The sequence below is a fragment of the Arctopsyche grandis genome, chromosome 11 (genome assembly GCF_051622035.1).
Source record: "Arctopsyche grandis isolate Sample6627 chromosome 11, ASM5162203v2, whole genome shotgun sequence".
NCBI lineage: Eukaryota > Metazoa > Arthropoda > Insecta > Trichoptera > Hydropsychidae > Arctopsyche > Arctopsyche grandis.
The window spans coordinates 13,162,229-13,184,077 of record NC_135365.1 but is presented as its reverse complement, the minus strand read 5'-3'; the positions used below and the strand labels follow the sequence as shown (position 1 = coordinate 13,184,077).

The 21,849-nt window shown below is 36.2% G+C and overlaps 4 protein-coding genes across 5 annotated transcripts; 2 read left to right on the top strand and 2 right to left on the bottom strand.

The window, feature by feature from the left end:
- Nucleotides 1-402: 402 nt before the first annotated feature.
- On the bottom strand, nt 403-4,715 carry ova (ovaries absent). The gene is made up of 2 exons (XM_077440473.1): nt 4,537-4,715; nt 403-2,840 (listed from the first exon to the last, which is right to left on the bottom strand). Exon 2 carries the CDS (start codon nt 2,796-2,798, stop codon nt 1,236-1,238), a length of 1,563 nt encoding a protein of 520 aa, XP_077296599.1. The 5' UTR covers nt 2,799-2,840; nt 4,537-4,715; the 3' UTR covers nt 403-1,235.
- A 4,794-nt stretch (nt 4,716-9,509) lies between these two features.
- On the top strand, nt 9,510-11,799 carry Alas (5-aminolevulinate synthase). The gene has a single exon (XM_077441548.1). The coding sequence runs from the start codon at nt 9,661-9,663 to the stop codon at nt 11,137-11,139; it is 1,479 nt and encodes a 492-aa protein (XP_077297674.1). The 5' UTR covers nt 9,510-9,660; the 3' UTR covers nt 11,140-11,799.
- LOC143919298 (pre-mRNA-processing factor 17) lies at nt 11,667-17,747 on the bottom strand. 2 transcript variants are annotated; one of them, XM_077441547.1, is made up of 10 exons: nt 17,345-17,747; nt 16,203-16,476; nt 15,970-16,123; nt 14,770-14,885; nt 14,477-14,691; nt 14,285-14,393; nt 14,051-14,205; nt 13,826-13,959; nt 13,516-13,737; nt 11,667-11,981 (listed from the first exon to the last, which is right to left on the bottom strand). In XM_077441547.1, exons 1-10 carry the CDS (start codon nt 17,552-17,554, stop codon nt 11,804-11,806), a joined length of 1,767 nt encoding a protein of 588 aa, XP_077297673.1. In that variant the 5' UTR covers nt 17,555-17,747; the 3' UTR covers nt 11,667-11,803. The 2 variants fall into 2 exon arrangements, with proteins under 2 accessions (XP_077297673.1, XP_077297672.1); XM_077441546.1 differs by having other exon boundaries at nt 16,206-16,476.
- Nucleotides 17,199-20,575, top strand: dgt6 (dim gamma-tubulin 6). The gene is made up of 3 exons (XM_077441549.1): nt 17,199-18,932; nt 19,149-20,282; nt 20,416-20,575. The coding sequence occupies exons 1-3, from the start codon at nt 18,885-18,887 to the stop codon at nt 20,509-20,511; spliced, it is 1,278 nt and encodes a 425-aa protein (XP_077297675.1). The 5' UTR covers nt 17,199-18,884; the 3' UTR covers nt 20,512-20,575.
- The last annotated feature ends 1,274 nt before the right edge of the window (nt 20,576-21,849 follow it).

Sequence of the window (21,849 nt, the reverse complement as noted above, 5' to 3'; positions counted from 1 at the left end):
TTTTAACAAAAATCAATTATATAATTATAAATAATCAATTATATCTGAAACGCTCAAAAACTCTCAAAAAAACTCGATTTTAAATTTCTCGACCCTCGTTTTCTCCACTTTTTTGGTGTATATCGACGTCAAGTTTGTTCATATACAAAACACATACACAAAAAAATGTTTTATATAGTGAAATACTTATTTTATGATGTAAACATTAACTGTTAAATAATATAAATATTTTAAAGGTGTGTTAATAGCTTACAAATCTATGAATAATCATAATATGTATATTAAAGATATTAACTACCTGTATACAAAAAAAAAAAAACATTTTTGTATACATTATAACTACAAACTCCTATTCAAGCAGATGAGTCGGAAAAACGTGTCGAGAAATTTCAAGCCAGTGGAACGTATGCGTATCAAGGTCACATCAAACCTCTACGAGCCTCAAATTATGTGAGTCAAATCATTTTTTTAAAAAATGACTGGCGCTAACTGATTAAAAACTTTATTTGCCAGGTTTTTAATGTACAGGAAAAACTCTATTAGTGAACAATATATACATATTGAAAATTTTCCGATGCTAATGCGATTCATTATATTAAAATACGCGTTCGTGAGACAAACACAGTGTACAATGAATGAATATCAAACTTATAAGTAGTCTGAAAATATTACAATTGAATTAAAAAAAATACAGGTACAGAACTCGTTCCAATTTTGCACAAAAATGCCGATAGAAAATCTCAAACAATTTGCTTAAAATATTTTACAATTTACAAAACACTGGTATGTACGTCTATTTACAAAATGTTCATATCGTCGATTGTATCATTGAGACACCGGACCCAATCGCCAGAATAATATTCATACAAATTCAAGATTTTCAAAGCCTATCAAAACATACATCAACTCTACTTAGGCGTATCAACAATTTCTATGAAGACCGAGTTGTGAACAACTTTTTTTACTTCATCACTCAAGAGAAATGCAAGCTCACTACCACATATAATCCTCAAATTTTTATTACACACATATGTAGTTATTCCGAAAAATTGTGCTATACTTCAAAACAAAATTACAAAAAAAAAAAACAAAAAAACATTAAATGCTCTTTTTATTGTATTGTGTGTTGTTCATTTGTTTCGAAAATACACGATACGTATTTTCGAAACAAATGAAAAATGCACAATACATTCAAACAATGCAGAATTAGAAAAATAAAATAATTTACACGTTAATTAGTCTAATGATATCACATTATTTATAGGAGAACTATCGCTTCCCTCGCCGTCTTCGACTAATTGAGATATGGTAGATTGTACGCTGATGCGATACTGCGCACCTTCTAATTTAGGATTCGTGGTCAACGGCTGCAAGAATTCAGGAGTCGTAGCCGGGACCAGGCCGTTGGTTGCGACATCACTAGCCGCGTGACAAACAACCGGCGAGGGATGAGCGACGTCACACTCCTCTTCGTCGTCTGAACACAGGTCTATAATATCCGAAGATATGTTGACACCATTCGAAGAAGTCTGTTTGTCTTCGGGTTTTCTTTTACTAGTTTTCCGCCCCTTGCGTTTGTTAACGAACGAGATTCTCAAATTTTCCGGGAGTACCATATGCGATACGAATTCAATGTCGTCGTTATCGTCGCAACCACCACTGGAATTGTCTTTCGTGTGGGATGTAATCTCATTCAAAGTCAAACGGTTTAAAACTACACTCATCGGCTTGCACTTGAGTAACAAGAGTTGGCTCTCTAGGTTCAGCACAACCTTGTTCCGTTGGTCGGGAAATGCGTGGATGCGGGTCCAATAACCCTCGGGCCTCTTGTACTTTACGGGAAAGTGTCTAGAGGAATGTTTCGAAAGCCACTTTGGAATATCGGAGTTTGTCGGCGTGCAGCAGTACCGATCCAAGTGTTCGCGTTTTAAGCAAGCGTCGATCGTCCGCAATTGGGTTTTGTTGATTCGTCGACCTGCCGGTGATGAAAATGGGAAATGAGTAAGGCTGAACATGAGCGTCCTCTTCTGCCTGGCCTCATTTCTACGCACGTCTAACTTAACTTCTTGTTTGATTGGAGAGGTGTTGCGAAGCTTCGACGACTTAGTATGTAGACTGAATATTTTGAGGAAGCTCGTTTGATCGTCTTCTTCGATCAATTCCGGCTCAGGTGCTAGCGGAGCTTTATCCGGAGAAGGAGGCGACGAAATCAACAAGTCTTGCTGCGAACACGACTTTTCATGTTCTTGAACATCTTCCAACTTATCGAAGACTTGGTCGCAAGTGTCGCATAAGTAAATGTTGACTCCTTCCGATTCGACATCAGCCTCCGTCGGGGCCTGTCTGTAAGGCAGTAAGCATTTTCTCCGCGTTCGGTTCGGTTCATCATACAACATGTTCTCATTACGAAATGTGACAAGTAAGCGATGTGTAGATTTTAGATATAGCGATGTCGTACTGTCGCAGTGTTTGACATAATGCAATGTTGACAGTGGATTTTTAGAAAGTTCCTCGCAGAATTTCAGCAGGAACTCGCTGCAGTGGTGTTTGTAGCACGATTGAATCAATTCTCTCAATCTCGACGGCCAATCTTTCGGTATCACCGACGGTCTGACAAAGGGGTCGGAAAAGGGTACGTTTGACGGCCACCATAAAGGCTGCTCTATGTTTTTGACGGTGTCGTGTCCCAAAGAACAGTGCACCAGGAATGTTATGAAGCATTCCAGTTCGTGCATCGACATCGTCTTCAACGACGAGGGCTTGCCCTTGACGAACAAAAGCGGCAAATTTGTTATCATCTTGGCTGCTGTACAATCATAATTTTCATATATGTACCGACACTAAAAACAAAACAAAAAATTAGTACATTACAACATCAATTATGCTTATTTTGTTGATAGTAACATTAAAAAATTTCACAATTCAAAACATGTTTATAAGTACAAAAATTAATTTGATAGTGCTCACTAGTTCCCAAGTAATAAAAAATAATAATGTAAAAAAATCTATTTCCTAGAGAAGTATTCAATTTCTGAGTAATTTTAAAATATCACACTATGCAGCAACTTTGACTTAGTTGTTGGCCAAGTCGAGGAAAAGATCCTCACCCAATACGTATAGGCGGTGCATATCCTGCCATAATATAAAGATATGATAACGCAATAACGCGCAACTTTTTATTAAATTATTTTTTTTTTGGTTTAAGTTTTAGTGTGAAGCGCAAGCCTACCTACTAAACAAGTAACAAAAATAATAGATGAGGCAGGAACATAAATGCGCAATAGCCAAAATTTTTATGGTACTTGTTGGTTATATGGGCGCAACCGAGCATTCAATATACATGGTTACACTAACACAAACAAATGTACGTGGATTCAGTAAGCTCGCCAAAAACAAGTAAATAATTTTCTGTAATAAGTGAAATTACTTTAATTTAACCAGCAGAATAGACTAGAATAGTCTCTGGTTTAAATCTCACTGGTTTCTGCTGGCCGGACCTCGGATTTGTGACTCTAGGTCGATCGTTTCCTATCAGAGTTTGCCAATTTATCTGATTTTCATTGAAACGGTTCCAAAAATTAGCAATCTTACCAATTTTCTCGCAAAATCTCGTTTTCAGCAATCTCGAATTTCACTGAATTGTATAAAATGCTGCAAATTTACAAATTCGACCGTAAATGTGTGTTTAAATGTTAATTGATTTGTATTTACTGAATTGTTCAAAATGCTGCAAATTTATAAATTTGACTATAGATGACTCTGTGAATATTAATCGATATGTATTTATGTACTTTGTATAATAATAATAATATTTGTATCAAATGTACAATGTTTCTGACTAGAAAAGCGCATTGGGGTTACCTGTTAGGCCTTCCTGGTTGAATTAAAGATTAAAAATAAATAAAAATAAAATTTTCGTCCTACAGATCCACATTTTCAATAATCAAAAAAACTATAAATAATTAAAAAATATACGCTAAAAATTGCAATCGCTGTGAAAACCAATCCTGATTTTTCAATCAAAACCAATTCAGTATATTATACGATGTAACGTCTATCACTTTACTAAAACTGTTTGCGACACCTAGAACCATTCTTTTAACTGAGTGTATTTGTTTGTGTCAGTGTAATTGCTTGATGCTCGATTGAGCCCACATAACCAACAAGTACTATTTTAATTATTATAAATCACTTTTCAACGCGACTGTGAGTAATTAATTTGTTCGATCTCATTTGTCGTGACTAAGCCACGTGAAGAGGGTGCATAATATAATAATAGGAAAGCACAATAAAAAATTTTATCAAATCAAATCGCGTCAAATGTAAACATTATAAAAATAGTATTTAAAGAGCGGGGATTTAAAAGGGGAAAAAATTTGTAAAATATGTATGGTCGTGGAGTGGGCTATTTAGACGAGCACAGCCCGTGCTGACAGAAGAGGGGAGATTGTAGGAAGTGGCGAGTAGCGAGTGGCGGGTGGGAAGCGGGGAGAGGAAAGGAGAGAGGAGAGTGGGCGTGTAGATGAGATGAATGACCTGGCAGCGAGCGCGTGTCGGTGTGCGGAGCTCCTGGTGCGCCCCCCGGGCCTCCGCCCCCGCCTGCGCTTTTGCCGCGCCCCCGATTCGCAGCCACAACCACCGCCACCGCCACCGCCTCCACCGACCCGCGCGCCACACACTCCGACCATAACCCACCGACCGACATTCGCTTCCGCACTGCCACCTAGCGGCGTCTCCAGCAACCTCTGCCAATCGCCACTTTAGCTTTCTCCGCCGCTTATCACCGAGCATCTAATATTGAATCAAATTCAAATGCACAACTCTAATATAAGTCAGAAAATATAATTCGTTTTAATTGAGTAACTATATACATGGTATATACCAAGGCAATATAATATTGTCGACATGACTAGGATTCCGATTTCAAAAATATTAATTATATTTTTTCCCACTTGGATTATTTCCGAATACCGATAGAGTATTAATACGGCTTGGCGCATGCATAAATACAAATGTGTTCTCACATTTAATTGTTCATATTTCATTTTATTTTATCTATTATTACTCTACATTATTTTCATGCTTTGTTTTTATTTATATTTTATTACATTTTGATACTTAATTTTTATTTTTGCACATTTTGTTTTTTTACGTATGCGGTTCCGTGATTATTCTGCAAAAAGCGATCTCGCGCACGTGGCTAAAATCTCGATCATGGAACATCTGGCACCCAAAAACACCATCAATCGTGAAATATTGCACTAACGAGAACTCGAGTGCCAAATATTCCGTGACCGAGGTTTTAGTGACGTACGCGAGGGTAAACGGACTACTAGTCATATGTGAACCAGTCACAGGACAACCTGTCGCTCTAGATCGGTCACATGTGATCACCCGTCACACTAAAACTGGTCACGAGAAAACTGGTCACACCCTAAAACTGGTCACGAGAAAACTGTTTGACCAGTTTTCTCGTGACCAGTTTTAGTATGACGGGTGATCACGTGTGACCGATCTAGAGCGACCAGTTGTCCTGTCACATTTGACTAGTAATCACCGAACCGTGCGCGAGATAGCTTTTTGCGGAATAATCCGTTTACCATATATGCCTAACTACTAGTGGCGCCCTGGAGCATATCTGTAATGTCACTATATGTAGCTTAACTGTAATAAATAAATATAGTAAGCTATTTATGAATTATTAGATTTTAGTGAAACTATTTTTTATTAAAATACAGGAAACTAATAAAATATATGCATTTGGCTAAACGGGTTTGTCTCGGGCCTCTCTTAAATTTTACTTGAGCATGAGAAACGACAAATAAATAAACAGTGTGTCTCAAATTTGCATACATTAAGCATTGGTGAGTCCCCTTTAAATTAAATTAAATTAGCTAAATAGCTAAAATTATATAAATAAATAAGATAAATAGAAAGTTCATAATCCCATAAACGAAATGAAAAAGTTCTGCTTATCCATTCAATTTCCATTTATATTTTGATGTGTGCAAATGTATGATATCGTTTTAATACTATGACATATTGTCCTCAAAAATATAAAAACAACGACAAATTACACGAATTTATAGTACAGAAACCAAAAAAAAAACGACTGCGTGCGATGACACAGTATTCAGGCTACAACATTTCGTTTCAAAATTTGAAATAAGTATGTAATATAACAAACGATTCAAAGGCATGACAACATTCCAGTGGCGTTCCGCGAAAATTTTCGTTTTTAAAAGCTTTTATTTACTATCGCACAGCACGTGTGTGCGAGCAAGATCTCATCTAGTCCCCTTGTATCCTGCTCTCGCACACGTGAGTAAGACGGTGCGATGAAGACAGGGAGCTTTCCACGGTACATCGCTGCTACATACTAATATTTTTGCGTTTTTATTCAAGTTATCAGCTTTTCAGCTTTTTATTCAATGTTTGCTTTTTTGAAAAATTTGAAAGAGTATCCCCGCGCTGTAGTAGTCTTTAGTCTACTGTTTGTCCCACATATCATCAAATCAACTAATCTTTGGAAACCACAAATACACAACCATTGGCTAAGTGGTGTTAAACTGACAGAAAAAAATGATATTGGGTGATTAGCTCATAATTGTGGTAAGCCACTGAAATCTCGTATCTAATTACAAATTGCAGTAATCTATTTTCCTTTCAATTTTGATGTAAAATTTAGAACCAAAAATTCGATTGCAACTAGGATAAGCATATAAAATAATATAAGGAAAATAAACAAGTTTATTGACCGAGATCGAGTAAACTTCAGTTTCACCATATTTGTCCTTACGTTAGTCTGGATTTTGCAACGTGGTCACACTTTCTCCTGTATTAAAATCTCGTTCAATTAAAGCGATACGATATCCTAAAACATTTTCTTTCAATCAATTTTTACTCTCATGTAAAATAAATAACGTATTTTTTTATCAAATGATAAACTTTTGAACTGATGAACCGACATATTAATTTTAGTTGACCTTTCCTCAATTGCTATTTTTTAAACAACAATTAAATATCTGATTAGATTTGCGTTCTTAAATATCGACAGATATACATACATACATCAGTCAGAAATCATTATATATTGTGCATAATGATTTATTATATTATTTTGAAACTTCATAAAGCAACTAATTTATTAATAAATTTCATTTATCTACATTCTCAAAAGTACATGCATTAATTATTTTTTTACGCGCAACATATATATACATATTTGCGCATTTTGTACGAATCACGCATATATTACATGATAGATAAAATAAAAACAAATGAGCGAAAATAAGCCAATTAATTTTATTTGATTAAAAAATCCGAGAAATAGTAAAATTGAAATAATATCGCTTCCAATTGTTATCAACCAGTCGTTTCGTCAAATGGTATTATATTGCAGAGTTGCATGTTTCACGTTGTAGTGTAACTCTATCTCTACATATGTGCGATGCAGATATGGAGTTTTACAAAGGTCATTGCGTCAGCATTGACTCGATTTGAAGAGCGTTAAATTAATTAGTTAAGCTACATATGTACATACATACATCATTGGGCAATACATAAAAAACATGGTCCTTAACTTTAGACAGAATAAAGTCTTGGGTGTCATTGATATAGAATACTGTAACGTGGGAACATGAAAGAGAATATCCGCTGTTTAAGTGCATTCGTGGGTGAACAATAGAGACCCTGGATTAGGCTAACAGGATTCAGTAAGTGCCCGAACATAGGATAGTTCTCACAGACCTGGGCGAGTGCGTGCATAAACAATAGACTTGCCAGGGTAGATCTTTTACGTGCCTAGACAATAGACACATTAATGAATCGGGGAAGCTGTATTGGGCAACTTATCCTTTATTAAGGGGGTACATACGGTAGATCAGATGAATCTGGAGTGAGCGGTTGATCCGTGTGGACCTTTTGAATCGTTAAATAAATGCTGTGAAGCGACTTTGGCCTTTCATTTGGATCATGAACTCACCCCTACGCAAAAATATCATAGATGGGGTCTGACGCTCGAAAAATTGTCTCCCTTTAGAAGAGTGCACACAAAAAAAAGTGCGCTCTCTTAGTAGCTAGCTGGCTTCTAAGTCGATTGACATTTTTGCCTTCTTTAGGCAAAATTTCTTTAGGTAAATTTGTTTGTTATGCTTCGTCTATTCTATATCTATGATTGGGTGCAAATGGATCTAAAATCTCTATAACGGAACATCTGGCAGCCGAAAAGTCTATCATACTAATGAAAACTCGTGTCAAATATTCCGCATTCGCGGTTTTCATAGCAAAAACTGTCTTTGTGGCCATCGCAATGTGACTAATAATCCAATTACCGTATCATACATAGTGACAAGACAGTGGGTCAGATAATTATGTTTTCAATTTATTGACAAAAATAATTTTCCATTTTATGTATGATCATAAGCAGGCGCGGCTCGTGCATAGGAACTGCGGCGCTGCAGCACCAGTGGCGTAGCCAGGATTTTGTCAAGGGGGGGTGGGTTTTGACAGGAAAAAAGGCAAGATAATATATATAATTAATATAAAATCACAACATATAAAAATAAAGTAAAGCTAACTGCTAACTGAAGAGTATGATGCAAACGACCGATCAATTGCGACAGGAGTGGGATATTTTGCCGCCGATTGCGCTCCGCCAAAGGGGGGGGTCCAGACCCCCCGGATCACCCCCTTCGCTACGCCACTGTGCAGCACCCCCAAAAAAATTATAAAAAAATCGCATTTACAACTTGTATTTAGATATATTTGACATACTCGTTAATAATGTGTAAGACAGGGAAGGTATGTTGACCGTATTCCGGTCTAACGAAACACGTGTTGTGTAGTTTGAAAGAGGATCATTTATTTTCGTTCAATTGGTACAATGGTTATTGTATGTACGAAGAGGTTTCTTCGGAGAAGTGATCTGTTTGAACTCCAGAGGCTCACTCTGCCGGTGGAGGTTGCTGCGTTGCTTTATAAACGTTTTGGGTTGAAGTGTGTCGTGTGCACATCTTTTGTTCTTGGTACTCGCGAGCGTGGTTTTATGGGTTCATACGCCTGGACGTAGTTCGTGGTTTTTCCTTTGTTTCCAAGACACGTGTATAGAAACACGTGTCGACCTTTTGACGAGGCGAGCGTGTGCCATGCGTTAATGACTTTCCTGGATATGTGTCGCAGTGACCTGATGAGATCATTTCAGTTGTACTATATGCCTACAAATGATTATGTCAAATATCTAACCATTCTTATTTAAATTATATTCACAAGTTGTAAATGTATACAAATGTGATTTTTTTGTATTTTTTCTGGGGGTTCTGCAGCGTCGCAGTTCCTATGCACGAGCCGCGCCTGATCATAAGCAAATAATAATATTCATTTGATCATATTATCGGATGCGTGTATATATTGTGGAATCAAAGTGAAATAATGATTTTAGAATCGTATAATGGACGTAAATAATGGTGTTACGGCAAACGTCTATGTCGATGACGGTTCCCCCCACCATTCGACTTTGACAACTTGTGTCAGAGGTGACATTTAAGCGCACACTGGCCGTTGCTTGCGTAACTCGGCAGCTGGCGGCCACGTCGAGAGCATCTCTTCGCATCACTCGGATTAGTCCACGTCTAGTGTGAGATCGCGCCACGAAGCCTCATCATGCCGTGCCCTTTCCTCAACCAGCTCAGTGTCTCCTACGTCAAGAACTACGGCTCCGCGTTGGTGAAGCAATTCAGCCAGCAATGCCCCGTCGCGGGACGAGCGGGACTCTCCACCGCGGCCGCCCCCCTCTCCGCGGCCGCCCCCGCCCCCGCCTGCCCCGTCTCGCGCCGCGCCGCCTCCACCACCAACCAGGCGCTGCCCGACCGAGCGAACCTTCCGAAGACCGAGCGAACTTTCCCCTACGAGGACTTCTTCCGCGACCAAATCCTGCTCAAGAAAAAAGACCACTCGTACAGGATCTTCAAGAAGGTGAATAGACTGGCCGCGGAGGGCAAGTTCCCGGGCGCGCTGGAGTACTCGTGGGGCGAGAAGCCCATAACCGTGTGGTGCTCCAACGACTACTTGGGCATGTCGTGCCACCCCGAGGTCAAGAGGGCCGCCCGAGAAGCTCTGCAGCTGCACGGGACGGGAGCCGGCGGCACCCGCAACATCTCGGGCAATTCCCTCTACCACGAGAAACTGGAAGCCGCCCTGGCCGAGCTCCACAAGAAGCAATCTGCCCTACTGTTCACGTCCTGCTACGTCGCCAACGATTCCACTCTCTTCACCTTGGCCAAAGCTCTTCCCGGCTGCCATATCTTCTCCGACGAAGGCAATCACGCTTCGATGATACAGGGTATACGCAACAGTCGCGTGCCCAAACATATTTTTAGACACAATGACCCAATTCATTTGGCATCTCTATTGGAGCAAGTGCCTTACGAGACGCCAAAGATCGTAGCATTCGAAACGGTCCACTCTATGAGCGGTGCGGTCTGTCCGTTGGAGGAACTGAATCGCATAGCCCACGAACACGGCGCTTTGACCTTCGTAGACGAAGTCCACGCTGTGGGATTGTACGGCGAGCATGGCGCCGGAGTCGGAGAGAGAGACGGGCAAATGAACGACATCGACATCCTATCGGGCACTTTGGGCAAAGCTTTCGGTAATATGGGTGGATATATCACCGGTTCGGAGCAGCTGGTGGATATGATCCGATCTTACGCTGCCGGGTTCATTTTCACGACGTCGTTACCGCCGAGTGTTTTAGCCGGAGCGTTCGCTGCGGTACGGATTCTATCTGGACCCGAAGGACAACTCTTGAGAGAAAAACACCAGAGTAACGTTCGCTACATGAAGCACGCTTTGGCCGATGTCGGTATACCTGTCGAGATGACTCCCAGTCATATCATTCCTATAAAAATAGGCAATCCTGAAATATCTACAAAAATATCGAACGCCCTCCTGAAAGATTACGGCCATTATATACAAGCCATAAACTACCCAACAGTTCCGCGCGGTCAGGAGAAGTTAAGACTCGCCCCAACTCCTCATCATACAGAAAAGATGATGGATCAATTCGTCAACGACACTTTGGCGATTTGGCGTAAGCTTAAATTGCCACTGAACGGTTCCGTCGATACTTATTCTTTATAATACATACCAGTTATATTTAAATTAAATACAATTCATAAATTGTGCAACTCTATAGCACAATAAAAGAATAATTAAACTTGATGTCTTCCTTTGACGAATTAAAATTTTTATTATTATTGTATTTATTTTACTGATGTACTTTTAAAGTTTTCATTCCATATCATATGTTCACTGTTATAAATATATTATTTTTGCAAACTTTATTCCAAGTGATTTATTTATAAGCGTTAAATGCGTATACGTATGTTATTAAATGAACCGAGTGTTGTTAGAATGTTTCATTGTTAATTGGTATAAAAATTGTCCAATACAAAATTTAAATATGTTAAAAATGTATGTTAAATTTTGATTACTATAATAAAATGTCGATTTTCATCGGTATGAACGAGTCATTGAATATAAAAGCTGGAAATCTTTAAAAGTATTTTCAGTATATTGCTTTAATGTGCATATAAGAATTATGCAACAAAATCAAATTTTTTGTTTGATTTAAAATGATAACGCTTACGGTTAAGGGAAAAAAGCATAAACGGTTGGAATTATTTAAATATATTTTTTTATTTGCACCTTATTATATTCTAATTGACAGTTGTTGACCTGTTACTTGGCATGACAAAATTTAGTCAAATAAAATGTGTAATGAAAATACAATCTTTTATTTTATTTAGTCCCAATATTTGATTAAACCATCCCAACCGGCGGTAACTACTTTACTTGGTTCGTGAGGATGCCACAGTGCAGAAATGCACACACCGTCGTGCGCTTTCCACTTTTTGTAGAGTTTCGTCGTCTTCCAATCCCAGACATAACATTTTCCATCAGCATCGCCGGATATCAAATAACTGGAAAAAGACGAACAATAAAAATTGAATAAGAATTTTAACATTGCAAAAATGTAAGTTGCGAAATTGCGCAACGCTACAGAACCACATTTTTAATGTTGTGAGGTACTATAGCATGTACTTGATTCCATTCGTGGATTGGTGTCAAGGCTGGTAATTTGCGGAATGTAAATAAATTGGCACTTCAATTTTGCCACTCCTTAATAGAAATTTTCCTATTAATATGTACATACAACCACTAGAGCAAATATTTATCGTAAACTTTCATATTCATCAAAAAATAAATGTTTTTTTTCAAACTCAGTTTAATCATCAACTGCCTAAATATTTTGCGTACGTGTAATTTTCTCGATGGCTTACGAAATTAAAAAACACATAAATTAAAATATATTAACAGTGCTAATTATCAATTATAATTTTATGAATGTAATTTAAGTACAGACAGTTTTTAAATAATAATAAATATTCAGCTGTATACACAAAAAAAATTTAATTAATAAATTAATGTTCAAAGAAAATCAAAAAATATACATCCTATTTATTTTTAATGTGAATATTGTTCATGATAAAAGTCCATTCGATTCATTTTAAATGACATCGCAATAAAATCCAGTTTGCACCAGTTAAACTGAGTTAACAAATTTGAATTGCAAATTTTTCATTGCGTTTGTCCTCATTGAATGTGATGCTTTATCGCACTAACCGAATGATTATTTGAAATATCTATTCTAACACCTCAATTTTGTTATTATAACAAATTAATAAATGACTAGAAAAAAAAATATATATATATTGTTGCTAAATGATGTAACATTCAGTGTTTTGATTTTGAATGTAAAAACACATTACGTCGGCATGCCTGAATGAAACTATCACAATAACGATAATGACAACTAAAACAAGCATATTCAAGCAACAGTCACTTTAAAAACCAATGGTAAATCGAACTCTGGCGATTGCCGATCACATCACGAGGTTTGAGCCTTATTTACCGGATGTTTTCGTTTAGAATTGGGCCTGAATCAATATCGAAACACCTTTAGACTCCGATGTAGCAACTTGCAAGCAAATTGTTCGGCGACTTTGTTGCACGACCAGATCAAATGTATGCAGTTGTATGGAGCATGCCACACTGGGCAACTTACTGGTTGCCCAAGTAATAAAGTTCGCCGAACAGTGACTTTATCGCTCAAGTGCCCGGCACGATCCTTCAAAATGTATTGAGGGGTGCCACACTAGGTGATTGATCACCGGCGATTAAACTATGAACATGTGTGTCTGCATCGTCACATATTGAAAACTATTTTAATACATTAGTGAGCGGATTCTTGATCGCTTTTGGTTGTCTGAATTGAGGAACTACGAGCAACTATGCTTGAGCGACCAAGTCGCCGACAAAATCATTCGAAAGTCAGCTGAGATATATATATTAAATTGCAACCCATATTTATAGTAATTTCTATAAAGAATTCATATTGTACCCCAATTTTATATAGTTTTTATATATTTTTAAATTGATTAAAATCACACGCACCTCATATCCGGCGAGTAGTCTAAGCCGCAAGCATAGCCTGCAACCATGTGTCCTGTAAAAGTTTTCTTCCGATTCATTTTAAAGCGGTTTAGAGCACTAAACACAACCACTTTGTTGTCCATCGATTGACAAGCCAGCCATTTGCCGTTCGGAGATGACGTGACAAACGGCATAGAATGCATAGTCGGATCCGCTATATATTTCATATCGACCGGAGTGTCCCTGAAACGAAAGTACTTTCAGTGAATTCACATTCGCACGTGTAAATATCAATCATTAGTTTATAAATATGCGTGGATAATCCGCGTACCATTCCCATACTCGTAAACTCTTATCGTCAGAAGTGGTGACGAATCGTCTGTTTTCATCTACAAATGTGATGGAATTTACGGCTCCGAGATGCCGATCATACTCTTGGACGATTTCTCCATTACGAGTATCCCACTAGAAAAAAGATACATTCAAATTCAGTTAGAAACAAAAGCGAAATTTTCGCATTTTATTTACACAGCTGTATTTTCACAGTGAGACGTACACAAATGATTTTTTTATCTGATGTTCCAGCTACAATCAAATGCTGTTTGTCGTCATCAGGATGGAATTTAGCACAATACGGAATCTTTCGGCTTGTGAAATGCGATATACAATCTCCAGTTTCAGTATCCCATAATTTTATATATCGATCATATCCTAAAATTTAAAAAATATATTGAAATACTATAAACATATTGTTATTATTACCAAGCACATAAAAAAAATGATTTAATACCAGCAGATATGAAAAGCTTTCCTGCGTTATTGAAATTGACATCTCGAACTGCTTGTCTGTGTCCATAATACGTTCTAATGCATCTCCTCTCTTTATATACTTCCCAAATCTAAAATTAAAATTTTATATTAGTTTTCAAAAACTCAGGTTAACGCAATAATACGAATTCGATAACAATGTTAGCAGATTTACTTTGACTCTACAATCCATACTGCCCGATATGAGAAGATGCGCCGACCTGGGGAACCATTTTACAGTTGAAATGCCTTTAGTATGGCCTTTCCAAGTGTGGATGTGAGATTTTGGTAGGAAGCATCTATCAGGAGGCGTATCGCTTTTAAGATTAACACCAACATCTTGTGGTGGACATAGAAATGTTCGTCCTTGATAATCAACACTATCCGATACTAAAAATAAAAATAAAACAAATTGAGCAAAACCAAATACAGAAAAATTATTCAAAAAGCTTTTTGTTTTATAATCACTATGTAGAATGGATTTTTCTTCGAGTGGTTTTTCATCTTGAATTTTCCCTCTTTTCTGACGTTTGGCAACAATTTCCTCAAGTGCTTCTGCTTCTTCACCGCTCGGTTTCATGATTCTAAAATTATATAAAAAAACTGTCATTAAATAATTCTATTAAAAAAAGATTATTTCATACATTGTAATAATTAGCCAGCAGCATAGATCAGAGGTTGCGTTAATGCTAGCCACCGAGAGGTTCCCGGGTACAAGCCCTGGGCTGACCTCGATTGAAAAGAGTTTATTCCATAGATATAGAATACCATGGATACGCCCTGACGCTCTAAGCCAATCACCCTGTTTAGACCATGTACACAAAAAAAAAAGTACAGATCATGCACACTCTCTCTCAGTAGCTAGTTAGCTTTTAAGTAGGAAGGTCGATTGACATTTATCGAAAATGCCAACGTGTTCAGTGAAATTTTGTTACAATTACTGAAGAAAACATAAAAAGGCGGATGGCATCACATATCATAACTAAGAATTAATATATAATGTCTTCAATTATAGTAGTATTTTAACATATAATGAAATATCGGCGCGATGTATGTAGTGTTGTATGCAGTGATTGAACAACCTCTGCCATAGATGTCTCTAAATGCACACGTATATCTTGTTGGCACTGAAGGAAATTCAGAAATCGACATTAAGTTTAAAACTACAAATATTAAAGTGTCAGCTTTAAAATTGAGTGTCCAATAAAATAAAGTAAAATAAAGTTATAAATAAAATAAAACTTCAGTGCATGTACATATGTACATAAACTGGTTGCTGACCGCTGCGTTCCTTCCTTTTTTTTCACCACTTCCCCGCTAGTTAAACCCCCCGCACCCCTCAGTTGGTGGCGCCAACATCTCCGACCAAAAGTGTCTGTAATGGCTTATCTAGGTTATTCTACATCTATGGTTTAATCGAAAGTATTTCTACAGTGCCGCCAGTCAGACTTGAATATTTGTGACTCCAAGTCGATCGTTTCCTATTGAAGTTTGCCAATTCATATGATTTCATTGTTGAAATGGTTCCTCATCAAATTGGGAAAAACCATCCTACCCAATATGTCACCACTATTTGAATATGATTTTAAATTTATAATCTATAAATTTATCATTATGGTATGAAACTTGTACATATGTACAAGTTTAATACCGTTTTTCTAAACTAACCGTTTTTCATCAACATATCCTCCCCACGGACCTAAGAATCCTTCAATATCTTCTGGATTATTGTTCTTCTTTCGCTTTCTTTTGTCGAGGGGTCTTTGTTTGGATGACTCGAAAACAGTTTTCTTTTCTTCGGGTGGCGCAATCGTAGATGAAACTAAAATGAAATATTTAATAGTAATTATTTCAATACACCAAATACTGACTGATTGATTCTAGTCAAAGTAATCTATAACTACCAACTATGCTGCTAGGGTCTGCGTCATCGTCTGCAGTAGGGTCAAGTGCGTGACCGTAGCTTGTGAAAGTTCTTCGTTGATTTTCAAATTGAAACTCGCTTATATGAGCCTTTTCAACAAATCCTGACAACATGTTTTTACTCGCTTTAGAATGTTGCGACTGGAATGGATTCTCAGGCCCTACTATTGGAGCATACAGTTCATCGTACGTTGGATTGTGTTGCAATTCTTTGAGCGCAGGATTTACAACACGTGGTTCGCTGCGATTATCCTAAAAAAAAAATCGAATATAATAATAATTACAAACGTATAATAATAATACAATTTAATGTTCGATAGAAATGTGTAATTATCATAGCAGATCATTCATATAAATATGTTGTATTATGATTAGAGATGACACATTCAAGTAGCTAAATTTGATTATATAGTAAAGAATTTAGACCACAGGATATTCAATATCATATTATATAGTTATAATACTTGACTTTTGCTAATAGATTTTGTTTGCAGTATGGTCATTTACAAATATTTTTCTAAATTAGTGTTAGAATATTCACGAAGTATTAGATAGAGAATAGGAATTAAACCTAACTGTCATTTTCTCATATTGAGGAAAATGTTATAAATATATAATGTTGATTTTAGGCTAATAAGGTATGTAAGTTATAGCTGGAAGTAATATTTTAAAATAAAATGGTGATTTTCTATAGAATACTTTCCTTTTAAGAAGACTTTTGTGGATTGTGTTATAAAATATATTGAAAACTGTTATAATACTTTCAGCTCAATGAATAATAAACAATATCTAAAATGTTTAGGTCTACTTCAAGCTGTGTAAAGACACGTTGTAGATATTTAATAGCTTATCGGTAAAAAAAATATTCAATACAAATAATTTTTTTCTTTCTCTAGTCCAATCTAAATTTCTTCAAGTGACTTTCCACAAAACACAAGAAACTCAAAATACACATCATAAAACAGTGCGAGACGCTCGTACAAACTCTTAAATATTTAAAACCTAAAAGCACCTAAACATGTCTAAGACATTTGGAACGTTTTGTGAGTAGTGTCATGTTCGTTAGAAGGTGAGGTGAGGTGAGGTGAGGTGAGGTGAAGTGAAGTGAAGTGAAGTGTACCTGGGGCAGAACCGGGGGCGCCGCGCACACGGCCACAGCGAGAGCTGCAGCGACACTGGATGTGGAGGAGGGGCGCGGCAAAAGATGCAGTGGCACCGCCACCGCAACTTCGGAAGAACCACCGCTTTCTTTCTCGCCATCTGATTCGGAGCCCGAGCCCGAGCCCGAGCCAGCGTCGGAGCCCGAACCATAACCTCGCAACGCCAACATCGCGTTACCGCCTATCTGACAGCCCGGCTTTGTGTGTTGCCACCATTACCAAACATCGTAGTGTTGCCAAACTTGCATATCTATATGCGAAGTATTATAGTATTGCGATCGTGAAAAAATCTGTGGTTTTGACTTGTTTTTAATCAGAATCGATCATCGCTAACGTTTCTATGGATTTAAAAAATACATCTGTATATTTGTGTATCTCGAAATAGTTTAGACCAGTGGTTCTTAACCTGGGTTCGATCGGACCCCAGAGGTTCGGTGAGTCAACCTCTTCGGAACAACAACGCTCTCAACGTTTTGGTGTCAGCAAATTGTAACGTACCCTGTTATTGCTAAGAAAACTTTGGAGATTGTCATACCGTTTGTTACAACATATCTTTGCGAGCAATCCTTTTCGATGATGCTGGACCAAAAAAACAAAAAAAAGGAACAGACTTTGTTGCGAAAATAACATGAGAGTGGCACTTGCCAAGGTAAAGCCGCGCATTTTTGAACTGATCTCTGAAAGGCAACAGCAGAAGTCACACTGATTTGCAGTAAATATTCATTATGTTTTTGTTTTTGTGTGAAAATCATATTTTAATGGTTTTGTTCTTTGAACACAGTAATGTTAATGCACGGTTCATTTTGTGCACCAGTAAAATATATACCTATGTTTTGAATTTGAAAAAAATCAAATTTTATTTTTCCAATTAAGAAGGGTTCGGTATATGCGCATATGAAACTGATGGGGTTCAGTACCTCCAACAAGGCTAAGAACCACTGGTTTAGACGGTAGACGGATTTTTTCGCACATTGCAATTGCACATAAGACAATCATCGCCATGAAAATCGCGAATCGGAATATCTGGCATCCGAGTTTTCGTTAGTATGATAGTTCACGTGGGAGATTCGATTGCCATATGTTGTGGTCGAGATTTTAGTGCCGTGTGCGAGATCCCTTTGTACGGAATAATCATCGAATCAATTTTAACCCCGTTAATTTTATGAAATGATAATCGTTAGTAACGATTATCAATTCGTTTTGTTGCATTTTGTAAGTTAACTAAAAGTGGTGACTGGTTGAATCGCAAGTTGAGCTGAATCTTTGTCATATGTAGGTATGATAAATTTCAGAGAGTAGCATTTTCGAAACTGATTTTTTTTATTTGATAACGAAATCAAAAATGTAATAAGTATCAATCTTTAATTGAATTCAATTTACAATTTCATCATGAAAAAAAGATATAAACAAAAATTTAAAGCGGCTTAAACTAAAACTGCTATGGTCGTTAATTGACATCGTTGAAAGCAATAACGACGATTCATCTGTCATTCGTTCGAAATGTCCGCTTCACGTCAAACTTCCACAATGAATGAGAATTTAAAAATGGTAATTGTAAAATCTCTATTTATAATACGAATAACATCCACATTTTTTTCTTATGTTAACATCATTTTTAATTTTTGAATTATATTATTGTAAACTTTTTTAATTTTAGTAACCTTATACTTATCATATATATACACATATATCTTTAGAAAGCTCATTAGAATTTCACGTTGATTTTTTTTTAAACGTGATTATAATGCATATTCTTATTTACAGGCCGAACAAATAAATGCAGCCCTTTACCAAAACTTATATCTATTAGGATTGAAGTTCCCAATGAGCGAAGATTTGAAGCGACACATGAAAGAGGATATGTTAAAAGTACCAAACTCGGCAGCATTCTTTCAAGTCGCATACTATTTAATGTCCGTCATCGATAAGAAATACATCACTGCAGATCTCATCTACGTTTTCCACGATCCTAAAATGTCGACTCAGTTCCGAAAGCAATTCTTAAGCTTCGTGAATGATATTGAAAAAAAATATGAGGGATACATATCTCCTATTATGTCCAGCTGGCTCGTCACTGCGGGCGGTTACAAAATTATAAAATTGTTTTTTCAACTGTCACAAGTAGCGCTATACGCGCACATTATCAAATCAAAGTCATTAAGAGGAAAAATTCCAGATATGAAAAGTACAAACTTAACTATGATAAATGAATCTCTTCCAATTTTACAAAAAGAATTACAAAATACAATATGCAAAGGTTACATTCGTTCACAAAACATGGAAAAAATGGCAAATATTTACAATGAGGAAATACGCAAAATAAAAATAGATATAGATGTTAAAACGAACACCTTACAGGAATTTGTTAAAAAATTATTACAGAAAGCTGACAAAGCAGATCATTCATATTTGGAAGAATTATCCGTTGTAATGTCTCCCCATTCGCTGTTGTCAGATTGGGAGAATTATATAAAACAAAAAATTGAAAATGTTGAAACGACTTGGAACAGAATATCTGAAAACGCCGTTAAAACAATTCAATGCACAAAATCAACCAGTGAAGAGGCAATACAATTGTACACACAGAAGTCTAAGAAAAATAATACCCTGGAATACGATCCAATTCGTGATAAAACATTCACCGAGAACACCAAAGAATTGAACGAGTTTATGGGACCCGTATTTAATAATATCATCGACAACGGTGTATTGAATTTACCAAATTTATTCAAAGCTTACAACATCATACTCAATCAGTATGTGAAAATCATACAATCGTTCAATTTAAACGACAAATATAACATTGAACTTAAAGAAAAGGCGGAAAAATTCAAAGCTATAAAAATGCAGATCAGAGAATTAAACATTACTGTGAAATACATACAAGATCAATTAAGCGTAAGATTTCCTATTAGTTATTGTTTAAAAATCATATATTTTTGGACAACAAATATATAATCAATTATGCATTTCTTATTCGTCAATACTTTCAATCAATTTAACACTATATATATATGTATGTTGTTTTCAGGAAAATAAGATTCATAACATACAATCAAAAGATTCAGATGACGAATGGATTATCAATTCCACCAGCATACCTTCAATAAGCGATTTACTAAAATAAGTTATTCCTAGATTATACATATGTATTATTTCTGATATTTTACATTAAAAATTCTCAACAACTGAATACTTTTGTTTTTATTTCATTCCATTTTAATGTTTAGATGTTTATGAACATTATTCGAGTTATTCTCTTAAATACATGGTTGTAATAAGGGTACTTATTAGTTATTAAGGCACAATAGAGTATCAAATATACAAACTTACACTAACACAAACAAATGCAAGGCAGTTAAATGAATGGCCTATAGGTGTCTCAAACAGTTTTAGTAAAGTGACAATACGCAAATTTGGGGGATACTCGCTTCGAAAAAATCAATTAAATTAAGTCATTTGTCAAAACTAAGGTTGATTTTCACAGCGATAACAATTTTTGGCGTTCATTGCAGTGCAAAAACTAACATAGTGGTCAGTTGCCGTTTTGATGAATAGATAAATAAAAAAAAAATGACAAAAAGAGCTGTCAGACAGAAAATAAATCAATTCATATTCAATTCAATTCAAAATAACAACCGAGGGGTCACGAGTTCGATCCCTGATCCGACGTTGCTGGATAGACCTTGGATATATGTGACTCCAGGTCGATCGTTTCCTATCAAGAGTTTGCCAGTTTATTTTTTTTCATTGTTGAAACGGTTCCTACCAAATTGGTCATCTACCCTCATCTGTCATTAAAATTTATAATATTATAAATTTATATATAGTACATAAATTATATTATACATATGTATAAAGTTGGCCTTAGGTGTCAATTTGGGGCAATCCCTTAATGTCATAATGGTAAAAATATTAAAAAATATATTTACTTTGATTCTTGGTGAACCTACTAAGTTCATGTATGTAACTGCCATGTATTTGTGTGTTAGTGTAAGTGTGTATACTGAATGTTCGGTTGCGCCCATATAACCAACAAGTACTGTAATAAGAGAAATTGAAACCTATTAAGTATACACATATGTACATACATATATAAAATATTAAAATCAAACAACAGTAATAAAAAATAATCATTATTATTATTAACAGTCATATTTTGATTCAGATATTTTAAAATAAAAATTACAAATATACATGAAACCACCATTAACTACTAAGAGCTTTATGACTAATATAGTATAGGTGAAATTCATTCTTTATTAAAAAAAAAATTAGATCTAATAGAAAAAACTATGAAATGTAAGCAGTTATGAAAATATTCAAATCTTCATTGATCCAGCTTCAACCTTGGGAAAGAAAGTTATTTATAGCAATTATCAAAATAGACATTTTTGTAAAAAAAAAAGTTAGGTTCTACATTACAGTCAAATTATATGTTAAAAACATGTGTGAAAACAAAAAC